General features: G+C 45.2%; 1 protein-coding gene across 7 annotated transcripts in view; it reads left to right on the top strand.

Annotated features, from left to right (window-relative positions):
• LOC125293208 (nuclear receptor coactivator 3-like) overlaps positions 1-14,985 on the top strand; it is a 70,429-nt gene extending 55,444 nt beyond the window's left edge. For all 7 annotated transcript variants that reach the window (XM_048240958.1, XM_048240962.1, XM_048240961.1 and 4 more), the window contains 16 exons: positions 197-283; positions 626-766; positions 994-1,141; positions 2,218-2,819; positions 3,222-4,438; positions 5,537-5,654; positions 5,937-6,155; positions 6,396-6,629; positions 7,371-7,470; positions 7,956-8,124; positions 8,809-9,159; positions 9,648-9,749; positions 10,185-10,431; positions 11,319-11,499; positions 11,762-11,933; positions 12,539-14,985. In XM_048240958.1, coding sequence (XP_048096915.1) covers positions 197-283; positions 626-766; positions 994-1,141; positions 2,218-2,819; positions 3,222-4,438; positions 5,537-5,654; positions 5,937-6,155; positions 6,396-6,629; positions 7,371-7,470; positions 7,956-8,124; positions 8,809-9,159; positions 9,648-9,749; positions 10,185-10,431; positions 11,319-11,499; positions 11,762-11,933; positions 12,539-12,550 — 4,100 coding nt within the window. In that variant the 3' untranslated portion in view covers positions 12,551-14,985. The remainder of the gene's footprint in view (positions 1-196; positions 284-625; positions 767-993; positions 1,142-2,217; positions 2,820-3,221; positions 4,439-5,536; positions 5,655-5,936; positions 6,156-6,395; positions 6,630-7,370; positions 7,471-7,955; positions 8,125-8,808; positions 9,160-9,647; positions 9,750-10,184; positions 10,432-11,318; positions 11,500-11,761; positions 11,934-12,538) is intronic.
• Positions 14,986-19,971: the final 4,986 nt, after the last annotated feature.

Raw genomic sequence — 19,971 nt, 5'->3', positions numbered from 1 at the left:
AGCTTTCAACACCCAGTTATAGCAGCCTGTTTATTTGCTGCGGACCCTTATTTGTTTGTTTGTCTTAGGGGCACCAAACACATTCACAGTTGCAACACCACCACCTTTTTTGTGTCCGTTGGTGTTTTCCGTGTTCTCCCTGACCAGGCGGTGTGTTTTTGACTGTTTTGTGCGTGTGTGTGTCTGTGTTTCTCAGACCTGCAGTCCTGTATGATCTGCGTGGCCCGGCGCGTGACTGCCATGGAGAGGATCGAGAGCTTCAACACCAAGCACGAGCTGTCAGGTGAGACGTCCACACCTCGCCCTCACACAAGCCCTGTGGCCATTTAGAACCCAGCACAGACGAGCACACCGCAGCATCAGCCAACCACAGCACACCATACTAGACAGCACCTCAGGAGCCTGCCAATCAGAGGCCAGCATAGTAGACGCTCAGCAATATTGCCTAATAATTTCAGCAGCACACATATGGGACAAGACAAGACATATTTTGACAGAGCAACATTTCCAGGAAATCTCAAGAAGATGCCAAAAACTTATAAATAAGAGAAGTTGTATTACATGTATATCATGCATAATTGTTATTTCTTCTCTCTCTCTCTGCTCCTGTGTATCCCAAAACCAGGGAAGCTGATCCAGATCGACCAGAACTCCCTGCGGGCCACTATGCGTCCAGGCTGGGAGGACCTGTTGCGCAGATGCATCCAGATGTTCATCCATCACAGCGACGGCCAGCCATGGTCCCATAAGCGCCACTATCACGAGGGTAGGTGCAGCTCGGTGCAGATAGGCAATCCCCAGGATTTTGAGCCACCTATCTGCATTTATAAAGTGCAATGACAAGTAATACATATCAAGGTTGTGTGTTATTATTGAGAAGTCCGACTTATGTACAAATACAAAGTTACAGCACAATGTTATAGGTTAAGCTATCCTTGTAGTAACTCTCTGTGTGATCATGTCCTTTATCCCTCCCCATCTCTCCTGCTCCAGCCTACCTCCAGGGCCACGCTGAGACCCCCCTGTACCGCTTCTCCCTCTCCGACGGCACGCCAGTCACAGCTCAGACCAAAAGCAAAATGTTCCGCCACCCCATCACCAATGAGCCCCAAGGCTTCATCTCCACACACCTCCTCCAGAGGTATGGGCCTAGAACTCAACACACTCTATGGGCTTTTCTCAATACAAAGTACGCTAAAGTAAGGTCTCCCGTTCTTGAAAGTTCGAACTTGAAAAGTTAAGATCGTGAGTCCAGACTCTGGAGAACGCAAGGACACAGGACGCTCAATTTGCAGTTTGAGACAGCAGCGTTCTTGCCAACGGCAGCGTCTCTCGGAACAGCTCGGGAGTCTAGTCATTTACCTATTGCTCTATTGGTCTACCCAGTATTTCTGACATTTACAATAAAATATATAATTCACCAGCTTGTTTAAGTTTGTTTCTCATTGATATTTTTTTATTAAATATTAATAACAATATATTCACTTGCCGATGGCGGGAACAACGTTTGAAGTTCGCAGTTTAAGTGACAGTTATGATTAACGTTAGTTGTGAAGCCTGTAGCCTACCGTTTATAGCCTAAACATGGATCGGATTGTAGCAGCAATTATGATAGGTAGGCCTATTATGTATCAATGCTGCCATTTCTCTTATGTGAGTGTCACGGCTGAGCTGACGTAATGCATTGTGGAATCTTCAAGCCACCAAGTCACCACCCGATGCATCCTTGATAAAACCAACGATTCGAGAACACTTCCGGGAATGTTATGAGTTCTTGAATAAATGCAAACTTGTGAATTGGAACAGTACTTCGGCGGTGATTTGATGACGTTTTAGAACGATTTTCAAGTTCATGAGAACACAAGTATAGAAAAGAATGCATATTGAGAAAAGCCCTATTGCTTTGCCTGTTAAGAATCTGATGGTGGAGCTACCTCTCACTTCACTGCATATGCCTGACCCTAGTGGCTGATCTGTTTAAGAAAATAATATTTTACAAAAATGAAAGGGAATGGTCTAATGTCATCATAATTGCTAACAATGACAGATTGCTAACAATAACAATGTATTGCGGTCATTAAGCCAAAAGGAAGGGTAGTTTTAGAATGTGAATGCTTTTGTCCCAATATTTTCCTAAGGGGGCAATAACCCCCCACCACCCCACCCCTCATCCTTTCAAGCCCTACCTGACCCTTGCTGCTCTTCCTCTCTCCACAGGGAACAGGGTGGCTGTCGCCCGGGCCAGCCAGGTGGCATGATGCAGGGGGGCATGAGGCAGCAGGGCATGGGCAATGCCAACCCCAACGCCCAGATGAACATGGGGCCTGGTGGGGGCATGGGGATGGGCGGCATGGGCATGAACCGAGGCTACGGGATGAACGAGCAAGGCCACATGGGTCACATGGGGCAAATGGGGCAGATGGGCGGCGGGTACGGGGGCAACGCAGGTCCCGGAGGGGGCATGGGCAACATGGGCAACAGGATGATGCAGATGAACCAAATGAATCAGATGAATCAGATGAGTCAAATGAACCAGATGAATCAGATGAGTCAAATGAACCAGATGAATCAGATGAATCAAATGAATCAGATGAATCCCATGAATCAGATGAACCAGATGAATCAGATGGGTCACCCTGGGCCCGGCATGCAGCAGGGCCATCAGCAGCCGCCATTCCAGGCCAGTGGCGGCTACGGCCTGGCCGGCATGAACAGCCCCGCCGGCAGCCCCGGCATGAACGGGCCGCAGCAGAGCCTGCTCATGTCACCGCGCAACAAAGGCAGCCCCAAGATGGGTGCCAGCCAGTTCTCCCCGGGAGGTAAGCAGGATGGGATGATGGGAACCCAGTTTGGCATGAGAAGGAGAGAGAGAGAGAGAGAGAGAGAGAGCGACTGGTGTCCTAAATGAATTTCAGCTTTGATTTGCTGATAGATTTGTTTCCAGAAAAGTTTTGCATGACATACATTAGTCATTTGACTAAATTGATTTAGTAAAACTGTTTACAGCAAAACAATTTTGTCCAACCAGTGGCTATACATTGGGAATAAAACTAAATGATGTATTCAGTATGTTATGTAGCCTATACAATATAGACAGGGCTTAGAAGGCATATGTAAAACCGAATGCTGCAGCAGTGAGCTACTGTATGATAGGCCTGTATAATTGTGAATGGTATATTTATGAGTTTGATCAAGTATGGCCCTCTTGTTTCCTCATTCAGGCATGCACTCCCCCATGGGTCCAGGCAGTGGAGGCGGTGGCCTCGGTGGAGGTGGAGGTGGAGGCACCACGTCCTTCTCCAGCAGCTCTCTGAACGCGCTGCAGGCTATCAGCGAGGGCGTGGGGGCCTCTCTGCCCTCAGCGTTGACCGCGGCCTCGCCTGCCCACAAACCCGACAGCTCCCCCAGCATCCACTCCTCTTCCTCCTCCTCTGCCGTTGCTGCTGCGGCCGCTGCAGCCCAGTCCAGCCAGGCCTGCAAGCCTCCAGCTGCGCCAGGCCACGGTGACTCCAAGAGCCCAGGGGCGGCCTTCGGGTCAGGGCCAGGGGACCACCACCACCCCCTGCACCACCACCACGGCCACCCCACGCACCCTAACGAGAGTGGCGGGTCCGAGCGACCAGACAGCCAAGCCGCCGGGGGGAACAACAAGGAGCCAGGGCCGGATGGGAGCGGAGAGACTGGGGCCTCGTCCACAGAGGTGCCTAGGAGAGTGCCTGATAGTAAGGGCCATAAGAAGCTGCTCCAGCTGCTCACCTCTCCCACGGAGGAGCTCGGTCTCGGGGTGGGAAGCGGGCCGCCGGGGCCCCCCGGACCCCCATCGGGGCCCAATGCCAACAACCCGGCCGGCATTGAGGGCAAGGAGACAGGCGGGTGCATGACCAGTCCCTCCTCCACAGGCGTCTCCTCGTCCTCCTCCAACCCCGCGATGCCGGGCGGCGGTGGACCGGGCTCGCTGGCTCTGGGCTCATCCCACTACACGGCCTCGCTGCAGGAGAAGCACAAGATCCTGCACAAGCTGCTGCAGAACGGCAACACGCCCGACGAGGTGGCCAAGATCACCGCCGAAGCCACCGGCAAGATCCCCACGCCGCATGAGGCCGCCGCAGCAGCGGCAGCAGCAGCAGCAGCAGCAGCGGCAGGAGACCTCAGCGGGGTTGCTGCTGGTGGTATGGCCGGGTCGGGGACGGCACCTCTGTCAGGGGCCGGAGGACCAGGAGCCGGCGCGGCTGAGTCAAAGCAGGAGCAGCACAGCCCCAAGAAGGAGAAGACCCACGCGCTGCTCCACTACCTCCTCAACAAGGACGATGCCAAAGAGGCCGCTGACGTCAAGCCAAAGCCTGAGGAGCTGGAGGGGAAGGGGCCCCCCGGGGCCCTGGGCTCCGGCCCCGCAGCAGAGAGCATGGAGGGCAAGATAAAGTCTGAACCATCTGACGAGGTGAAGAGGCACACACACACACAAACACAAGAAAAACACACACATACACACAGAAACACAAGAAACCTATACACACACACACACACATCCCAGAAACATACACAAAAAAAAAAAATCACAGACACACACACACAAACCCCAGAAACATACACACACAAACCCCAGAAGCATACACACACAAGCACCAGAAGCATACACACACAAACACCAGAAACATACACACAAAAAACCCAGAAACACACACAAACATCAGGGGTCAAAGATCCCTTTGACAATGATGTCTGATTCATTGATAAATTGAGGTGTATGTTTGTTGTTTACTTCCTGTGACTAGTAGAGAGGACAGGGTGGTAACATTAATGTCCAGCGCTGAAACACTGAGGAGGGCTGGCATATCAGCTTACAGGTGCTTGGCCTCTGAGTGCGTCGATGGCATAATTTGGCAACATTTCACCAATGCGGACTGTTTCTATGGTTACTCGTCACGGCAGCTGCTGCTGATGATTTCTATTTAAGAAATGAAACTGGCCACAGTTCTCTCTCAGGTAGGCTTCGCGCTGCGGTGTGAAATTACTTTGTTCCAACCTGGCTCGAGCTCCCACCAGGTGAGCGCTGATTAAAGCAGCTGCAGACTCATTTGAGATCCATGAGGTGCTGACGGTACCCCAGCTGCCTCCCAGCCAAGCAGAATTACTGGCACTAATCACCGCTCTGGAGAGGGCTGCAATCGGAGAACATTGATTCTCTGACGTAAAATATGGAAATTGAGGAAATGTTATAAAATGTATACGGCGGTGCCATAGACATATAGAATTGCCTCAAAATCAGCTGTAATGTAGAATGGGATACAAGCAGGTGAATTGGAAATTATTAATGGATTTAAATATGTCAATGACCGTATATTTGAATGGACAGCACATTGCATAACTGAATGGAGCTACGATGTCCATCTCTATATATACAGTCATTGGAATTTATTATATACCATTTTCAGTATTATATACCACCAGTGTAATTGGTGACAAAGGGCGGCTAGTTGTAGGTTAAGACTTCTATGTCTTTATTCATTGTGTGTGTGTATCTGTGTGTGTGCTTCAGCTGGATTCTTTCCTGGGATTGAAGAACTCCGGGGAGTTCCACCCAGATCAGGGCATGGGAGGAGTAGCCGGTGATGGAGGAAACAAGCCACAAGGGTTTCCTGACGATGGTGCACAAGGTAACATGCCCTCTTAAGTACGCACGGATCACTGACAAAGCTGTTACACATGGACCTCTCTTCTAATCCATGGATACATTCATTCTTTCTGATCATTCTTATTCTGATCCAGATTTAACTTTTTGAACAACTTTGAACAACACATTGTAGCCCTAAAGTAGTATGTACTTTATTTATGTACTATGCTTCATTACTTTATTTTCTTCTCACTTACTCAAAGTTCCACTGGAAAAGTACTGTGCATGGAGTTCATGTTTCTAACTGTTCTGCTTCATATGTCAGGCGTTAGGAGCCCAGCACTCGGGCCAGGTGGCAGAGCCCCCTTCCAGAGAGCCATGTCTGTGGACGGGAAGTTGGCGGGCGCCGGGGGAGTGGCGGGAAGACGGAGTGCCCCCTGCCCCATGCCCATCAAGCAGGAGAGCCTGGACGGGCAGCGTATGATGGGGACGCCCGGCGACTTCCCCGGGAACATGGGTGTGTGTCCGCGAGGCGTTGGAACAAGTAAACTGATTTAGTTATTTCTTTACCCCATTCTCTCTCTCTCTCCTTCATTCCCTCTCTATGGCCATGACCTCTCTGTTGCTTTGCTCTCCTACAACCTCTCTCTTCCTCCATTCACCTTCTCTTCTTCCCTGTCCATTCAAAGATTCTTGAGCGCTATGCTCTAAAATCTTTGATCATTGTCCAGCAGGTGTTCCCCTACGAGTAACGTGGGTGCGTCTGCGTTTTGTGTCCCTCCAGGAATGATGAACCGCGGCATGTCAGTTCCACAGAACTCCCCCATGGGGGGGTCTGGGGACTGGATGCCCCACTCGAGTGCCAGCCCTGTGGGCTCGGCCGGCGGCCCCCCCTCCATGGTGCGCCCCCCAGGCATGGAATACAACCCCAAGGCTATGATGGGAGGCCACATGGTCAGCCGATCCAACAGCGTGCCTGGCACCAGATCCATGCTACAGCAACAGCTCATGGATATGGGTGTGTATTTTTGTGTGTGTGTGGGGGCTTGCTGGCGAAATGCTGACTTCAAAACTTTACTGACAAATAGACACTGTACAATCGAATATCCCCGTCATTGTAACCAAAAATATGTCAGAGTATATCTGCAGAAGCGAACTAGCATGTTGCTACTACCCACAGTAGACTGCTGGAGCACACCGCCATAAACACACAGGGCAAGTTGACCAATCACAGCCCTTGCGGTCTGTGTCGCCTCAACGCGAAGTTACAGTTTTTTGGAGGTAAAAGTCAGGTGACAGCGTAGGCCTCAGAGGAAGTACACGGCGACACAGAGGGCTCTGCGGCGCTACGCTGTTGATTCTACGCAGAAGCATAAATGAAGCTTAAGCACATTCATGTGATCGTGTTGGTTTGGGAATTGAGCGGGGGAGCGGGCGAGCGTAATGGTTTCTGTATTGATTGTGTGATGATGACATATTATGGTAGTGATTCCCACGAATCTAAAAGATTAACTATATTCAGAGTGTTAAATGCTAATTGGTGTCTTACAGTGATGAAGTGGAGCTAGAAATGGCTATGAGTAATGGTTATGTGTGTGTGTGTGTGTGTGTGTGTGTGTGAGTGAGTGTGAGCAGTGCAAGGTATTCATGCATCTAAATATACAGCTAAAAAGTGGCAGCAGTTACAGCATTTTGTGATGGTTTTATTGAAATAACTCATAAGAAGCCATATAAACATCTTCGCTCTGTCTGTCGACAGGTTCCAATGAAATGAGTATGGGGATGAATCATCAGTTCAACCCGCAGTGTCCACCCAGCCAATCACCCTCCTGGTCAGACAATATGATGGACAACAACAGGTAATTGCACAAGCACTGTGCTGAACTGGGTCACCTTATTAAGCAAGAAGCCCTCAGGGGGAAGAGGAAGAAGCAGCCTGTGTGTGTGTGTTTGTGTGTCTGTCTGTCTGTTGATTGAGTGTGTGATCCTTCAATCACGCCCCCTTGCTGCTAGCTTCTGCTCCCCACTCTACGTGTAGATTTAGCTGGCAGTATAGTGGCCATCTGTGTTTTCTCTCATCGTGGTGTGAATGTGCCATGGCTATTTGGGAACACTGTGTGTGTGTGTGTGTGTGTGTGTGTGTGTGTGTGTGTCTCTATCTGTGTGTCTGCCTTTTTGTTTGCCTGTCTGTGTGCTTGTCTGTGTGAGTGTTTTTGTCTCCTCCTGTGTGTGTGTGCGTGCATCTGTCTGTATATGTGTCTAGGTATTTCTCTGTTGTACTGCTGTACTTATTAATCACTTGAATTGATGACTGATATCCTATCTGTGTGTGTGCGTGGTTTAGGCGTCAGTTTGGGAGCAGTCTGGATGAGCTGCTGGTCCCTCCGTCCACTAGTGAGGGTCAGAGTGACGAGCGGGCTCTGCTGGACCAGCTGGACTCGCTGCTCAACACCGACGTCATCGCCCTGGAGGAGATCGACCGCGCCCTGGGCATCCCTGACCTCATCAGTCAGGTTAGACACACACACACACACACACACACACACACACACACACACACAGTGCAGTACAGTACAGTCATTCAAACATGTCAATATAAACTCTAGCATATGGAAATGTTCTCATGTTACACTCATATACACAAGCGAAAACTAAATAATATACATGCATAGAAAATTACACACACTCATACACACTCACACACACAGACATACAATCAAACATGTCAATGCAAACTCAAGCATATAGAAATATATGTTCTCATGTTTACACAAGCAGATAGAAACTAAATATACATGAATATACATAGAAAAATGCACGCACACAATACACACTCACTCAGACTTTTTTTCAGACTGAGCCTGAGTTTAACATTAAACAGCCCTACCAATTATATCCTCTTTGGAGAACTAAATGACAGAACTCATAAACACTTGGAGAGATGAGGGAAAACAGACACTGAGATCCAAAGAGGCTGCATGCTCAGTTAATCACAGAGGACACAGAACAAAGCTGGGACTCATTTCAGAAGGAAACAAGGGTTTTAACTAATTGTCTGTTATGTTATTAATGTTTTCAGGACCATGTTCTGGTGTCATACATCAGAATGTAGTCACTGTGAATTGCCAGAAGAGTTTTTCGTAGTCTCTTTGTGTCTGTCTCTAATTTTTTTTTCTCACTCTCTCTCATTCGAACAGAGTCAGGGACCGGAGGCTCCATCCGAGCCTTTCCCTGGCCAGGACCCTTCTATGGTAATGGACCAGAAGCCCATGTATGGCCAGGGCTACCCCGGCCCCCCTTCCATGGGCGGCATGCCCGCGGGGTACGGCGGCACCCCCATGCAGGGCCAGCCTCCGCCGGGCGGGTACGGGCCCATGATGAATCAAATGGGCCAGCAGGGCAGCTTCCCTGGCATGGGGGGCGGCATGGCGGGCATGGGGCCCATGGGGGGCATGGGACACCCCCGCGCCAACATGATGAGGCCACGGATGATGAGCGCCACCAAACCCATGAGGCTGCAGCTACAGCAGAGACTACAGGGCCAGCAGGTGATTATCTACACACACACATACCAACAAATGTATACACGTTTGCAAATGCATGTGCATACCCACTATACTTAACTATAGTGAAAACACAACCCCTCACGAGTGTAACCTGCATTGTGTTGAACCTGCGCGATTCAGTCCTGTACATGCCTGGACTCGAACCCGCGAAACAACAGCACCTCGGAATGGGAGTTGTGCGTGCTGACAATCAAGCTAAAAGCCCATGCTGCTAGCTTTCATGCCAGCACTGCTCTTGAGGGGTCGGGGAGTGAGGTTTACTAACGTTCCACACACACAGCTATGCTAGCTGGCATCCGTTACATATAGTATACTATTATTACTACACTTTAATAGCAGATGTTAACACCGGCACCAGTAGTGATGCTGATCTGTTATGATTGTGTAGTGTAGTAGAGACACGGCTCCTAGTTTACAGAGTGATCATTACACATCTGACCTACTCTCTTCTGTCTGTTCTCTCACCATAGTTTATGAACCAGACTCGACAGGGCATGGGCATGAAGATGGAGAACCCTGGTGGAGGCAACCCAGGCATGAGGCCTGGCATGCAGCCTGGCATGGGCAGCCAGGTACACCCCACCACTTCATCTCACTTTTGCGCCTACTTGACCATATAGAGTCCAGTGATTGTGTCTGTCACTGTTTAGACTGATACACAGTGCAGTAGTGGTGGCAAGCAATTTATAAGTGTTTGTGTCGAGAACATCTGCATGATATTCGGCGCGTTGAGGAATATGTGTTTTAAAAGGAACCTATTTTCTCTCTTGTTCCCCACCTCAATCTTCACCCTTCACCTGAGCTCTTCCTCATCCTCTTCTCTGCTTCTTTACTCTCACTCTCTGTCATCCCTCTCTTCCTTCTCTCCTTTACTTCTTCTCATTCCTTCTCTTTTCCCTCCTCCCTTCCTACTCCTTCTCTTCTTTTCCTCCCATCTTCCTTTTGTCTCCTTTCCCTCTTCTCCTCCCTCTCTCCTCCCTCTCTCCTCTCCCTCCGTGTGTCGGCAGGGCTTCCTGAACGCTCAGATGCTGGCCCAGCGCAGCCGGGAGATGATGACGCTGCAGATGCGCAGGCAGAGGATGATGATGCTCATGCAGCAGCAGCAGCAGCAGCAGGCGGCCGCAGCCGCCGCCGCCGCCGGAGGCTTCAGCCCGCCACCCAACGTCACTGCTCCCACGGGCATGGACGCACCCATGGGCGGACCCCCTATGGGCCAGGCCGCACAACAGCAGTTTGGTTACGGAGGGAATTATGGTAAGTAACAGCCTCATGGTTATTTCTCTGCCTCAATCCTCTCTATTTTATAAATACAATCTATAAAGTTACAACCTTGTGCCATCAAGTTATAATCTATAAAGTTACAACCTTGTGTCATCCATTGCTTTATGCATGTAATTATACAGCAGTGTAAGTATGGCTGATAGGAGTAAGGGAAGTTTGTTCACTAGTACTACTACTAATAGTAATAGTAATACTAAGAAGCAGGTCAGTCATTCTTCTACATCCCTGTGAAGACAATTTCACAGAGATTCACGCGAATGACACAACTGATTCTCTCCTCATATCCTTTAAGTTGGACTAGCAGCTATTTAGCAGCCTTTGATTACAGTCTTGTGAGTTTGGAAGGTCAGCAGGTCTCTCCTCTGTCCCACACACCTGAAATATTCTCAGGGGGGAAGCGAGCTGATATCATCTGTTAAGTCAAGTGGATAAGTGCTTGTGTGTTCAATGAGTGAAGCAGAGTAGCCTTCAGGGTTTAGATTCCTTGGGGCGTCCTTGAAAAGAAAGTGCTACGGTTTAACCAACACAATATACAGCAGAGCACTCGGAGAGATGAGTCATATCTCTCAGGATTCAGAGTTGATGCTGTGGCGTTTGAGTTGGAGTTCGAAGTCAACTTGTAGGGAATGGTGCTGCCACCTCCTGGTTTGCAAATGTAATTGCAGGGGTTTGGAGAGAATGTGACTATTCGTGTACCTAAAGGAAGCCAAAAAAGACATCAGGTGTACATTTTCTTCATCAATCTGTTTAAATGGAACCTTAAAACCTTACCTGTAGAGAATATAAGATTGAATGTTCCATCTTATTTTCATCTGATGGGAGAAATTGAGCTCAAAAGTAAATGTTTATTTTGTCTTCAGGTATGGGCCAGCAGGGTGAGCCCTCATTTGCACCGTCTGGTTCTAGTCCCCCCAATGCCATGATGTCAGGCCGCCTCGGTCCTCCACAGAGTCCTATGATGCAACAGCATCCACAGGGAGGCCCCATGTACCAGACGGCCGACATGAAAGGCTGGGCCCAGGGAGGCATGGGTCGCAATGGGTGAGCTAGCACTTCATAGTAGTTCCTTCCGCCTCCTTAACTGCCCTTTTCATAAAAGTGATTTCGTCTAAATATTGAACGTTAAATTGGGGTCCTCCCTAAAGGTTAAGGGATGTCCGGATACATGTTGAGAGGCAATCATGCAGGTGGTTTTGTTTCCCACAATATAATGCTTTATGTAGTTAGAGCATGAATTTGAATGGCTGTGTGTAGTGGTCATACCAGCCTGACTCTGGCCTCTGCCTCCTCTCTTCCTCTCCAGGTCGTACGGACAGCAGCAGTTTGGGCAGCAGGGCAGCGGGGGGCAGTACGGCGGCATGATGATGAACGGGGGCATGGGCGCTAATGGCGGCGGAGGGCACATGGGCCAGATGCCTGGCCAGATGAACATGAACCCAATGATGATGAGCCGGATGCCCATGGGCCCAGATCAGGTGAGGATGTGTGTGGTGCTGGTGGTGCCATCAGTGGTGGTAGTGGTGATGGTGTGTGTAGCAGTGGCTGTGGCTCAGGAGGTAGAGGAGTCGTCCAGCAACTGGAAGGTTGCTGGTTGGAGTCCAACTCCTCCTGACCCTGTCCAAGTGTCCTTGAGCAACACACTTAACCCCAGTGCTCCTGATGAGCAGGTTGGCATCTTGCATGGCAGCCTCCGCCATTAGTATGTGAATGGGTGAATGTGAGGCATGACCATGTAAAGCGCATTGGATGCTCGCAGGAGCCGAATAAAGCGCTATATAAATGCAGTCCATTTACCATTTAGCATTGGCAGTGTAGCTACAGTATCAGTTGCTATTGCCAGTTCAGTTGTGCAGATTTGTCACACTGTTGAATATATAGAAATAGGAACTACACTTGGAGTGGATCCGATAAAAAACTGTAAATGGAGTGTCCCGTCTAGCATATATAGTGTGCAATAAACTGAACACGTTGGACAAAGTGAGGAATGTTTCAGTTAATGAATCAGTTATGGGGTTTAAGCTTTTCAGAGTTACTCTCACACACTCACTGTTTCTCTGTGCTTCTGCTGTTCCTTCCACAGAAATATTGCTGAGACATTCACACGTGCTGTGCAGGAATGGAGACACTGTGAACCCCAATATATGAGAGACTCTGGTGCTTGCAGGCCGACATGACTATCTACCGGGTCCCTCATCTGGAAACATATGGCCAGATAACACACACACACACACACACACACACACACACACACACACACACACACACCTGTTTGTAAATCTTAGACACTGTGACTTTCACACAGCAGAGACTGAAATGCAGCTGTATATAAAAACACATACATACAGATGTATTGCCATCAGTCTTCAGAAGCTATCTCTAGTGTTGTGGGGTCTTCAGTCTCTTGACAATGTTTCTTAGCGTATGGAGGAGTCACAGAGCCGCCGTTCCTGCTGGACCAAACAATATGAGCAGGACACGTTTTAACTGAAACAGCCCCTATATACGAAATGACCCAGAGGAGAAAGTAGCCTCCTCATTCATTTTAGAATGTATAAATGTTTTGCTGTGTGTGTGACCAGCTCGGGGTTTTGTGAAGGCACACCCTGTTTTTTTGGTGCTGGGTCAAGGCACTACACAGAGACACAGAGAGAAATTAATTTGGCGTTGATTGCACTTTACAGGGAAAAAAAGCTGGCTCATGGCAAAAAGGATTGTTGCAATATTTCTCTGTCATTTTTAGCCTTATTGGAGAATGAATCAGAGTTTTTTTTTTTTTTTTTTAAAAAGGGGTGTAGTTTTCCCTCTCGGTAATGAGGATGTCTGTTTTGATTTGGGGGAAGGGGACAGGAAAAGATGGAAATGCAGAAAGCACAGAGTTTGTCTAGTTATGCAGATGTAAGCAATAATCTTCCCCCTTGGCTTTTGTTTTCAACAAAGCATTATGTTGAGCTTCATCTACTCAAAGGTACTGCAGTATTAGATGTGATGTCAGGATTGGAGTTTTTCCCTCTCGTCTGTGAATACAAATTGTAAATAGTCTTAAAATGTACTATATCCGCTTTTGTAGGTCACATACTGTTTTTGCACAGACTGTAAGTCTTGATATTTAAAAGTATGATTTTTTTGGTCTCTTATTCCGTGTTGTAGGTCAATACAGCTTTCATTGTCAATATGTCAAAACATGGAGAAAGTGGACGGCTGTTTTAAAATCAGAAAGGCATTTTTTCAACTTCAACTCTGTAAACTACAACTTCAAAAAGCCACCTTTGTATCCCTTCGGAAGGCACTTTTTATTTCTGATGTTTCAATAAATCATTTTTTTTAATCATCCAACAACAGTTTCTGAAAATAGTGCAGTTTCAAATGGCAGTATAGTGTAAACGCTGAATCAAAGAATCTCTTTTTAAACATTGAATGATGATATTTACAAAATCTATATAAATCTATATTGATGGAGGACACAACGAGTACTTAAGTACAGTGAGTACCAGCATTGAGTTTGCCATTAGGCTGGAGGTTGACTAGCAAGTAGATGTTTCTGCTGGGGGATAGTAGTGGGGCTTGAGGAGGGAAATCCAAAATAAATATTTTGAAGGACCTCAGATCCCAGGACTGTCTGAGGAATCACACCATTCCGAACTTGTATCCTCAGTAACTTATTAGTTTTGTTATTTGATTTTTATTTTGTCTGATGTGATCTGATATAGGAAGCAATGGATGAAAAAATCATATTGCCTTGAATGAATAGGTTTCATTTTTTTGGTCTCCAGGTCTGTTGGGACATTTGAGGGTGACTATTTTCTCTCTTTTTTTCCCTGAATTTATATTTCATTTCTTGCCTTCATACTTGTTTGAAAATATTTTTGAGGAACCTACGAACACAGACAAAAGGCAAAATCCAAAGAGATTTTCTGTTGTATTTTCAACTGCATAAGTAGTTTTTGGAATCATTGTCTAAATGTTGAGATTGACTGGTGTGAAAAAGGCCCATAAAGACTTGTTTTTTTCTAAGATTTTCTTTTTTCACTTAAATAATGTGCTCCTGTCTTGAACAGAGGAGATTAAGCCTTTTATGATGTGGATTTCCCCTGGCTCTCTTTTAGGTTTGTCGATTTAAATATTGGTTATCTGTTATGCGTTGGTCAAAAGGGTTCTAATTATTGTGGAGAAGCTGAGCTGGATTGTAATTTTAACAAAACTGGTTTGATTTTTACAGAGGTATTTCACTGAAATGACTGCTTAGAATTCAAAATGGTCTGATGTTTTTATTTCAAAGTGAATACTGTATATTCAAGAAAGTAGAAGAACATTTGTTGTCCCCTACAGTCCTTGTTTGGAAAAAAAAAAATCAATAACGAGAATGGATTGATATGGTTGATCATTAATTGATTTGAAGAGTAAGATAAAGACCAGAAAAAAATATGTGGAAAACATATTTCTACTTTGAGGATGTAAATTACTGTTGCGTTTATTTCTTGTTCTTCGATGTTAATATTGATGTAAATACAAATTTCTATTTAAACATTACCAGCTGCCAATCTGTGTGTTCTTTGGTGTGTTCCTCTTTTTTAAAATGTTTGGGATTTTAATGCTTTAACTCTGTTTTGGGATTAGAATTATGGTGTTTTTTATATGCATTAGACATACAAAGCATATCAAGGCATTTGATGAATGTGGTGGCCAACCCAGATAGCAATTTCCTTTGGGCCGGATCCGCATAAAAGCCTTTAGATCTGCCTGTAGCGGACATACGGTATCTGACTGTGGGCCAGATCTGCTCCTGATAGAGGTTTCAGCTCTGCTAGCAATGCTGTTTTATCACCGGGTTTACAGATTTGTCCCAGGTCCGATTTCCATAAACTCAACTGGAAGTCAGGAGATGCGTTTAAAATACAAAACACTGATTTGTCCCAAACCTGGATTACGGATATGAGCCAAAGGAGCATTTTTTCACAGCAGACCCAGGTGGTAATGACATTAATTAAGGTGCTGATTCTGCTAAATTGACTGTCCTTTTCCTACTTCATTGTCAACTGGCTGCTAAAGAGAAAAAAAAAAGGTATTTTGGAATGGCACAAATTTAGAAACCATGGGGGTGCACTATGTTCCCATGGCCACTTCATTTCTACAGTAAGGCTGGAAAAGAAGATATAGTTGGCTCAATATTGATCATATGCTCGTTTCATTATTTTTTATTATTACCTAGCAGTGGTAAAAGTAGTCAATTGTTGTTTGTGTCAGATCTAACAGTGCAGTAACAGACAACCCCATATTCTTGCCACGCATGAAGTAGTCCAAGCAGTAACGTTTTTGGTTTGCTCACTATCAATCTTTTGACATGATTTGCCAGCCTGCGGTTGGACTAGGACGCAGCCCAACTTTTCAAGGTAGGCTATCTGCTTTTTATCTCTGTTGGTTTATTCAGAGACAACAAGCAGCCGAGCGATTGATAAGGTAGGGTGGGGGAAAACGCCCCCTTTAAGGAATATGTGATATTACTGTGTAACAAAAAGCTAAATATGTGTAGATTTGCTATCCTAGTTTTGAGTGACCGTGATAAACCAAATATGAAAATTGTCCAGAGTTAACAGTAAATTAGTATTTTAACAACAACAAAAATTGTGCAAAAGGGGCGTTTTGCCCCAGCGGTGGGGTAAAACGCCCCCGCCCTGTCAAAGCAATGCCCCTCATGCATTAATAGAAAAACCAAATGTAAACAACTAAAGTAAACAAAATATATTGTGGAGCAATAAAATATAATCAATAAAATGATTGCAAGCTACTATATTTCATCAATATATTGACAATAGCCAACTTTGTTTTAGTGACTGCTGAAAATTAGAACACTTGCCTAAAAATCCATTTTTCTTTAGTTTTGAAGTACAGAACATGCATCCATTTTATGGTGGGTACTTGTACATCACCATTGTCAACATAGTGCATAGAAATTATAACAACAACATTTTACTTCATTTAGTGATTAGTTTGTGAAATATAGGGGCGTTTTCCCCCATTCTACCCTAACTTTACTGTAAGGTTATATTATTTTCTAGCAATATACTAGCTTAGCTTGAGCAAAACAGCCATCACAATAACTATTTTGGGAAAACAGTGATAACGCTAACAGGATCATTGATGATAAAAAAACGAGTGAAATTGTGACTTAGCCTATTTTCAAAAAGGAATAAATGGCTGATGTTTATTTTGTGTTGTTTCAGATTGACCATGGAGATGACTGAGGAAGACAGCCTGAATATCGATGGGAACAGTGGAATTAACACGACTTAAACTTTGTCTGGGATTGCACTTCTATAGAAGCCCATTTGTATGGAAGCCCGTTTGCGCCACATAAAAGAAATTCTGATTTATTATATCTCATTATTGTGAGATATATCTCATTATTGTGAGATAGTATCTCGTTATTGTGACATACTATTCTATCTCGTTATTCTGACTAGGGATCGACCGACATGGATTTTTTAGCACCGATACCGATTTTTTTCCATCAGCCTTAGCCGATGACCGATACAGGCTGCCGATTTTCTTGAGCCGATATTTGGAGCCGATACTGCTTTTATTTTGCTCCCTCAATTTACATCATAAAAATGACACAATTACACAAATGATGATAACAAATGTTATAAGTCTCAATTTAAAAAAGGAACATTTATTGAACTTATGGATGGGTGCACTGGATATGGTTAACTGTGCAAAATGCTTTCATCAACATCTTACAACACAGCCTTGATGATGCATTGCTTGCTTACATATTATAAGACATAATTCAAGTCATCACAAAATGTCCTTTGTCAACACATTTAAATAATTTAAGAAAACAATAAGCCTGAAAAGTAGCTATTGAAATAAAGTGCTTGATTTGTCATTTTAGACTGCATGGTTTCAATTTTTCTATGTCTATATTTTTCTAAAAAAAGCTGCCAGATTTGTCAACCACAGAACATAAATCAGCAGAGGAAAATAACGTGGTGTCAGATGTTTCTGTTCTAAACGGCATCAACGTAAAAAGGTATAAAAACGTATCTCTCAAAGTTTTAAAATCTCTCCTTCAGGTAGCGCAGCACTCTCATATCGCTGTGATGCGTGTGTCCCACTGAGTGAGACCGACCAGACGACACACAAAACTTCTGTTTGGTAGCTGACGAACCACCATTGAACTGGATTGATAATGATAACGTTAGCAAACGGCTCTAAACAAGTAAGGCATACACGGTATGTCTGGTACATGATAAACGTTAACACGAATTAATATATAACACGTCTCTCATTATTAAAGCTCTGATATCACTGCGATGGCAACTCCGCCCCGGCGAGAGGGGAGGGAGACGACACACCACACGCCAACCCAAAACTCAGCCAGGTGGTCGCTGTATAAAACTCCCACAAATATCTCGGAACAACGTCGGTATTACTTAATCATATGATTAACCAGTGTTCGTAACCGCTACCGCTAACGCATGCATACGGATAGCCTACAACTTAGCTATTTGCAGCTCCCTAAATATAATGGCAAGCATGTTTTATAGAACAGGCATTCAGGGAGGGAGACACACACACACACACACACACACCACACGCGTCCAACACTCAGCCAGGTGGTCGCTGAATAAAACTCCCACAAATACCACGGAACAACGTTGGCATTAGGGTACTTTCATATGACCAGTGTTTGTAACAGCTACCGCATGAATATGGATAGCCTACAACTTAGCTATTTGCAGCTCCCTAAATACAATGGCAAGCAGTTTTATAAACGATCATTAAGCATTAAAAAAAGTAGCCTACCTATCTATCATTCGTGTTTTCCATTTGGACCCACAAACTTGCTTCCACCTTCAAAGTGTATGGCAATATTTCAGCTAAGTCAAACAGTTAAAAGATGCTTTGAAAGTTTAAAGTTTACTGTTGTCTTGAAGAGCAGGCTTTCAGCACTCTGCTCGTGGGGGAGGGGCAGTCTGCACGTGAATTGCAGCGTCTCCAGCAACACAGAGCTGCCTGTGGACGCCTGTATGTAAATAATGCGGGGGAAAAAACTATCGGGCGAATGCAGCGGCTTATCGGCCGATGCCGATACACGTAAAAAACGCAAATATCGGCCCGATATATCGACCGGCCGATATATCGGTCGATCCCTAATTCTGACATAGTATCTCATTATTGTGAGATAGTATCTCGTTATTCTGACATATTTCGCTATGACTAACTAGGAAATGCTTTGCCCCTTATATTTCTGTGGTCATTCAAGATGGATTCGATCATTGAAAACTATTTTCGACGTGGTTTTACAAACACTGAGATACAAACGCTTTTACATGAAGAGCATAATATTGAAATAAGCCTCCGCACTTTACAGAGAACCTTGCAAAGAAAGCACCTCTGGCGTCGTCGCAATAAAACTGATGTTGCTGAAGTTGCAGAGTTCATCCATCAGCAACTCCAGACTTCGGAGTTGCCACACATAATTCGGCCCACGACTGACATACACACGGCGTCTCAAGCAAATCTATGCCACCACCATCCATTAGTCTTAACAACAGACGGACAGTTTCTCGGTCCGTAATTATGCCAACCATCCAGCACTTCTGGTGCATCCATCTATAGCCATGCAGTTGACCCGAAGTCTGGAGTTGCTGATGGATGGGCTTCCATACCACGGAAATATAAGGGGTAAAGCATTTCCTATTTAGTCATAGCGAAATATGTCAGAATAACGAGATAGGTATCTCAGAATAACGAGATACTATCTCACAATAACGAGATACTATCTCACAATAACGAGATACTATCTCACAATAATGAGATATATGTCACAATAATGAGATACTATGTCAGAATAATGACATATCTCACAATAATGAGATATATGTCACAATAACGAGATACTATCTCACAATAATGAGATATATCTCACAATAATGAGATATATCTCACAATAACGAGATACTATCTCACAATAATGAGATATGTCACAATAATGAGATACTATGTCAGAATAATGACATATCTCACAATAATGAGATATAATAGATCTGATTTTTTTTTATGTGGCGCAAACGGGCTTCCATACTTCCATACAATACAGTGGTTCTGAGTAAATAACTTACTCGTTATTGTGAATTCTTAATGTATCTCACAATAACGAGATACTATCTCACAATAACGAAATATGTCACAATAATGAGATAGTATGTCAATATTGTGACCTAGTATACTATCTCACAATAATGAGATAAATGTCACAATAATGAGATACTATGTCACAATAATGACATAGTATCTCACTTTAATGAGATATAATAGATCATTTTTTTTTTTTTTATGTGGCGCAAACGGGCTTCCATAGTAGCGTATGCTGCTTTGGCTGAAAAAAGGGGTTTCTAAAAATGTTGATGAAACAACGGGTTGAGGAAAAAAAAGTGTCCCAGGCCAGAATAGACAAGCTAGAATGCTGCCAATGGAAAACTTCTGGGGTAAAAAGGGTGGGATTTGCATTGG

This window comes from Alosa alosa, chromosome 4, assembly GCF_017589495.1.
Source record: "Alosa alosa isolate M-15738 ecotype Scorff River chromosome 4, AALO_Geno_1.1, whole genome shotgun sequence".
Lineage (NCBI taxonomy): Eukaryota > Metazoa > Chordata > Actinopteri > Clupeiformes > Clupeidae > Alosa > Alosa alosa.
This window is presented reverse-complemented; position numbering and strand designations above follow the sequence as displayed.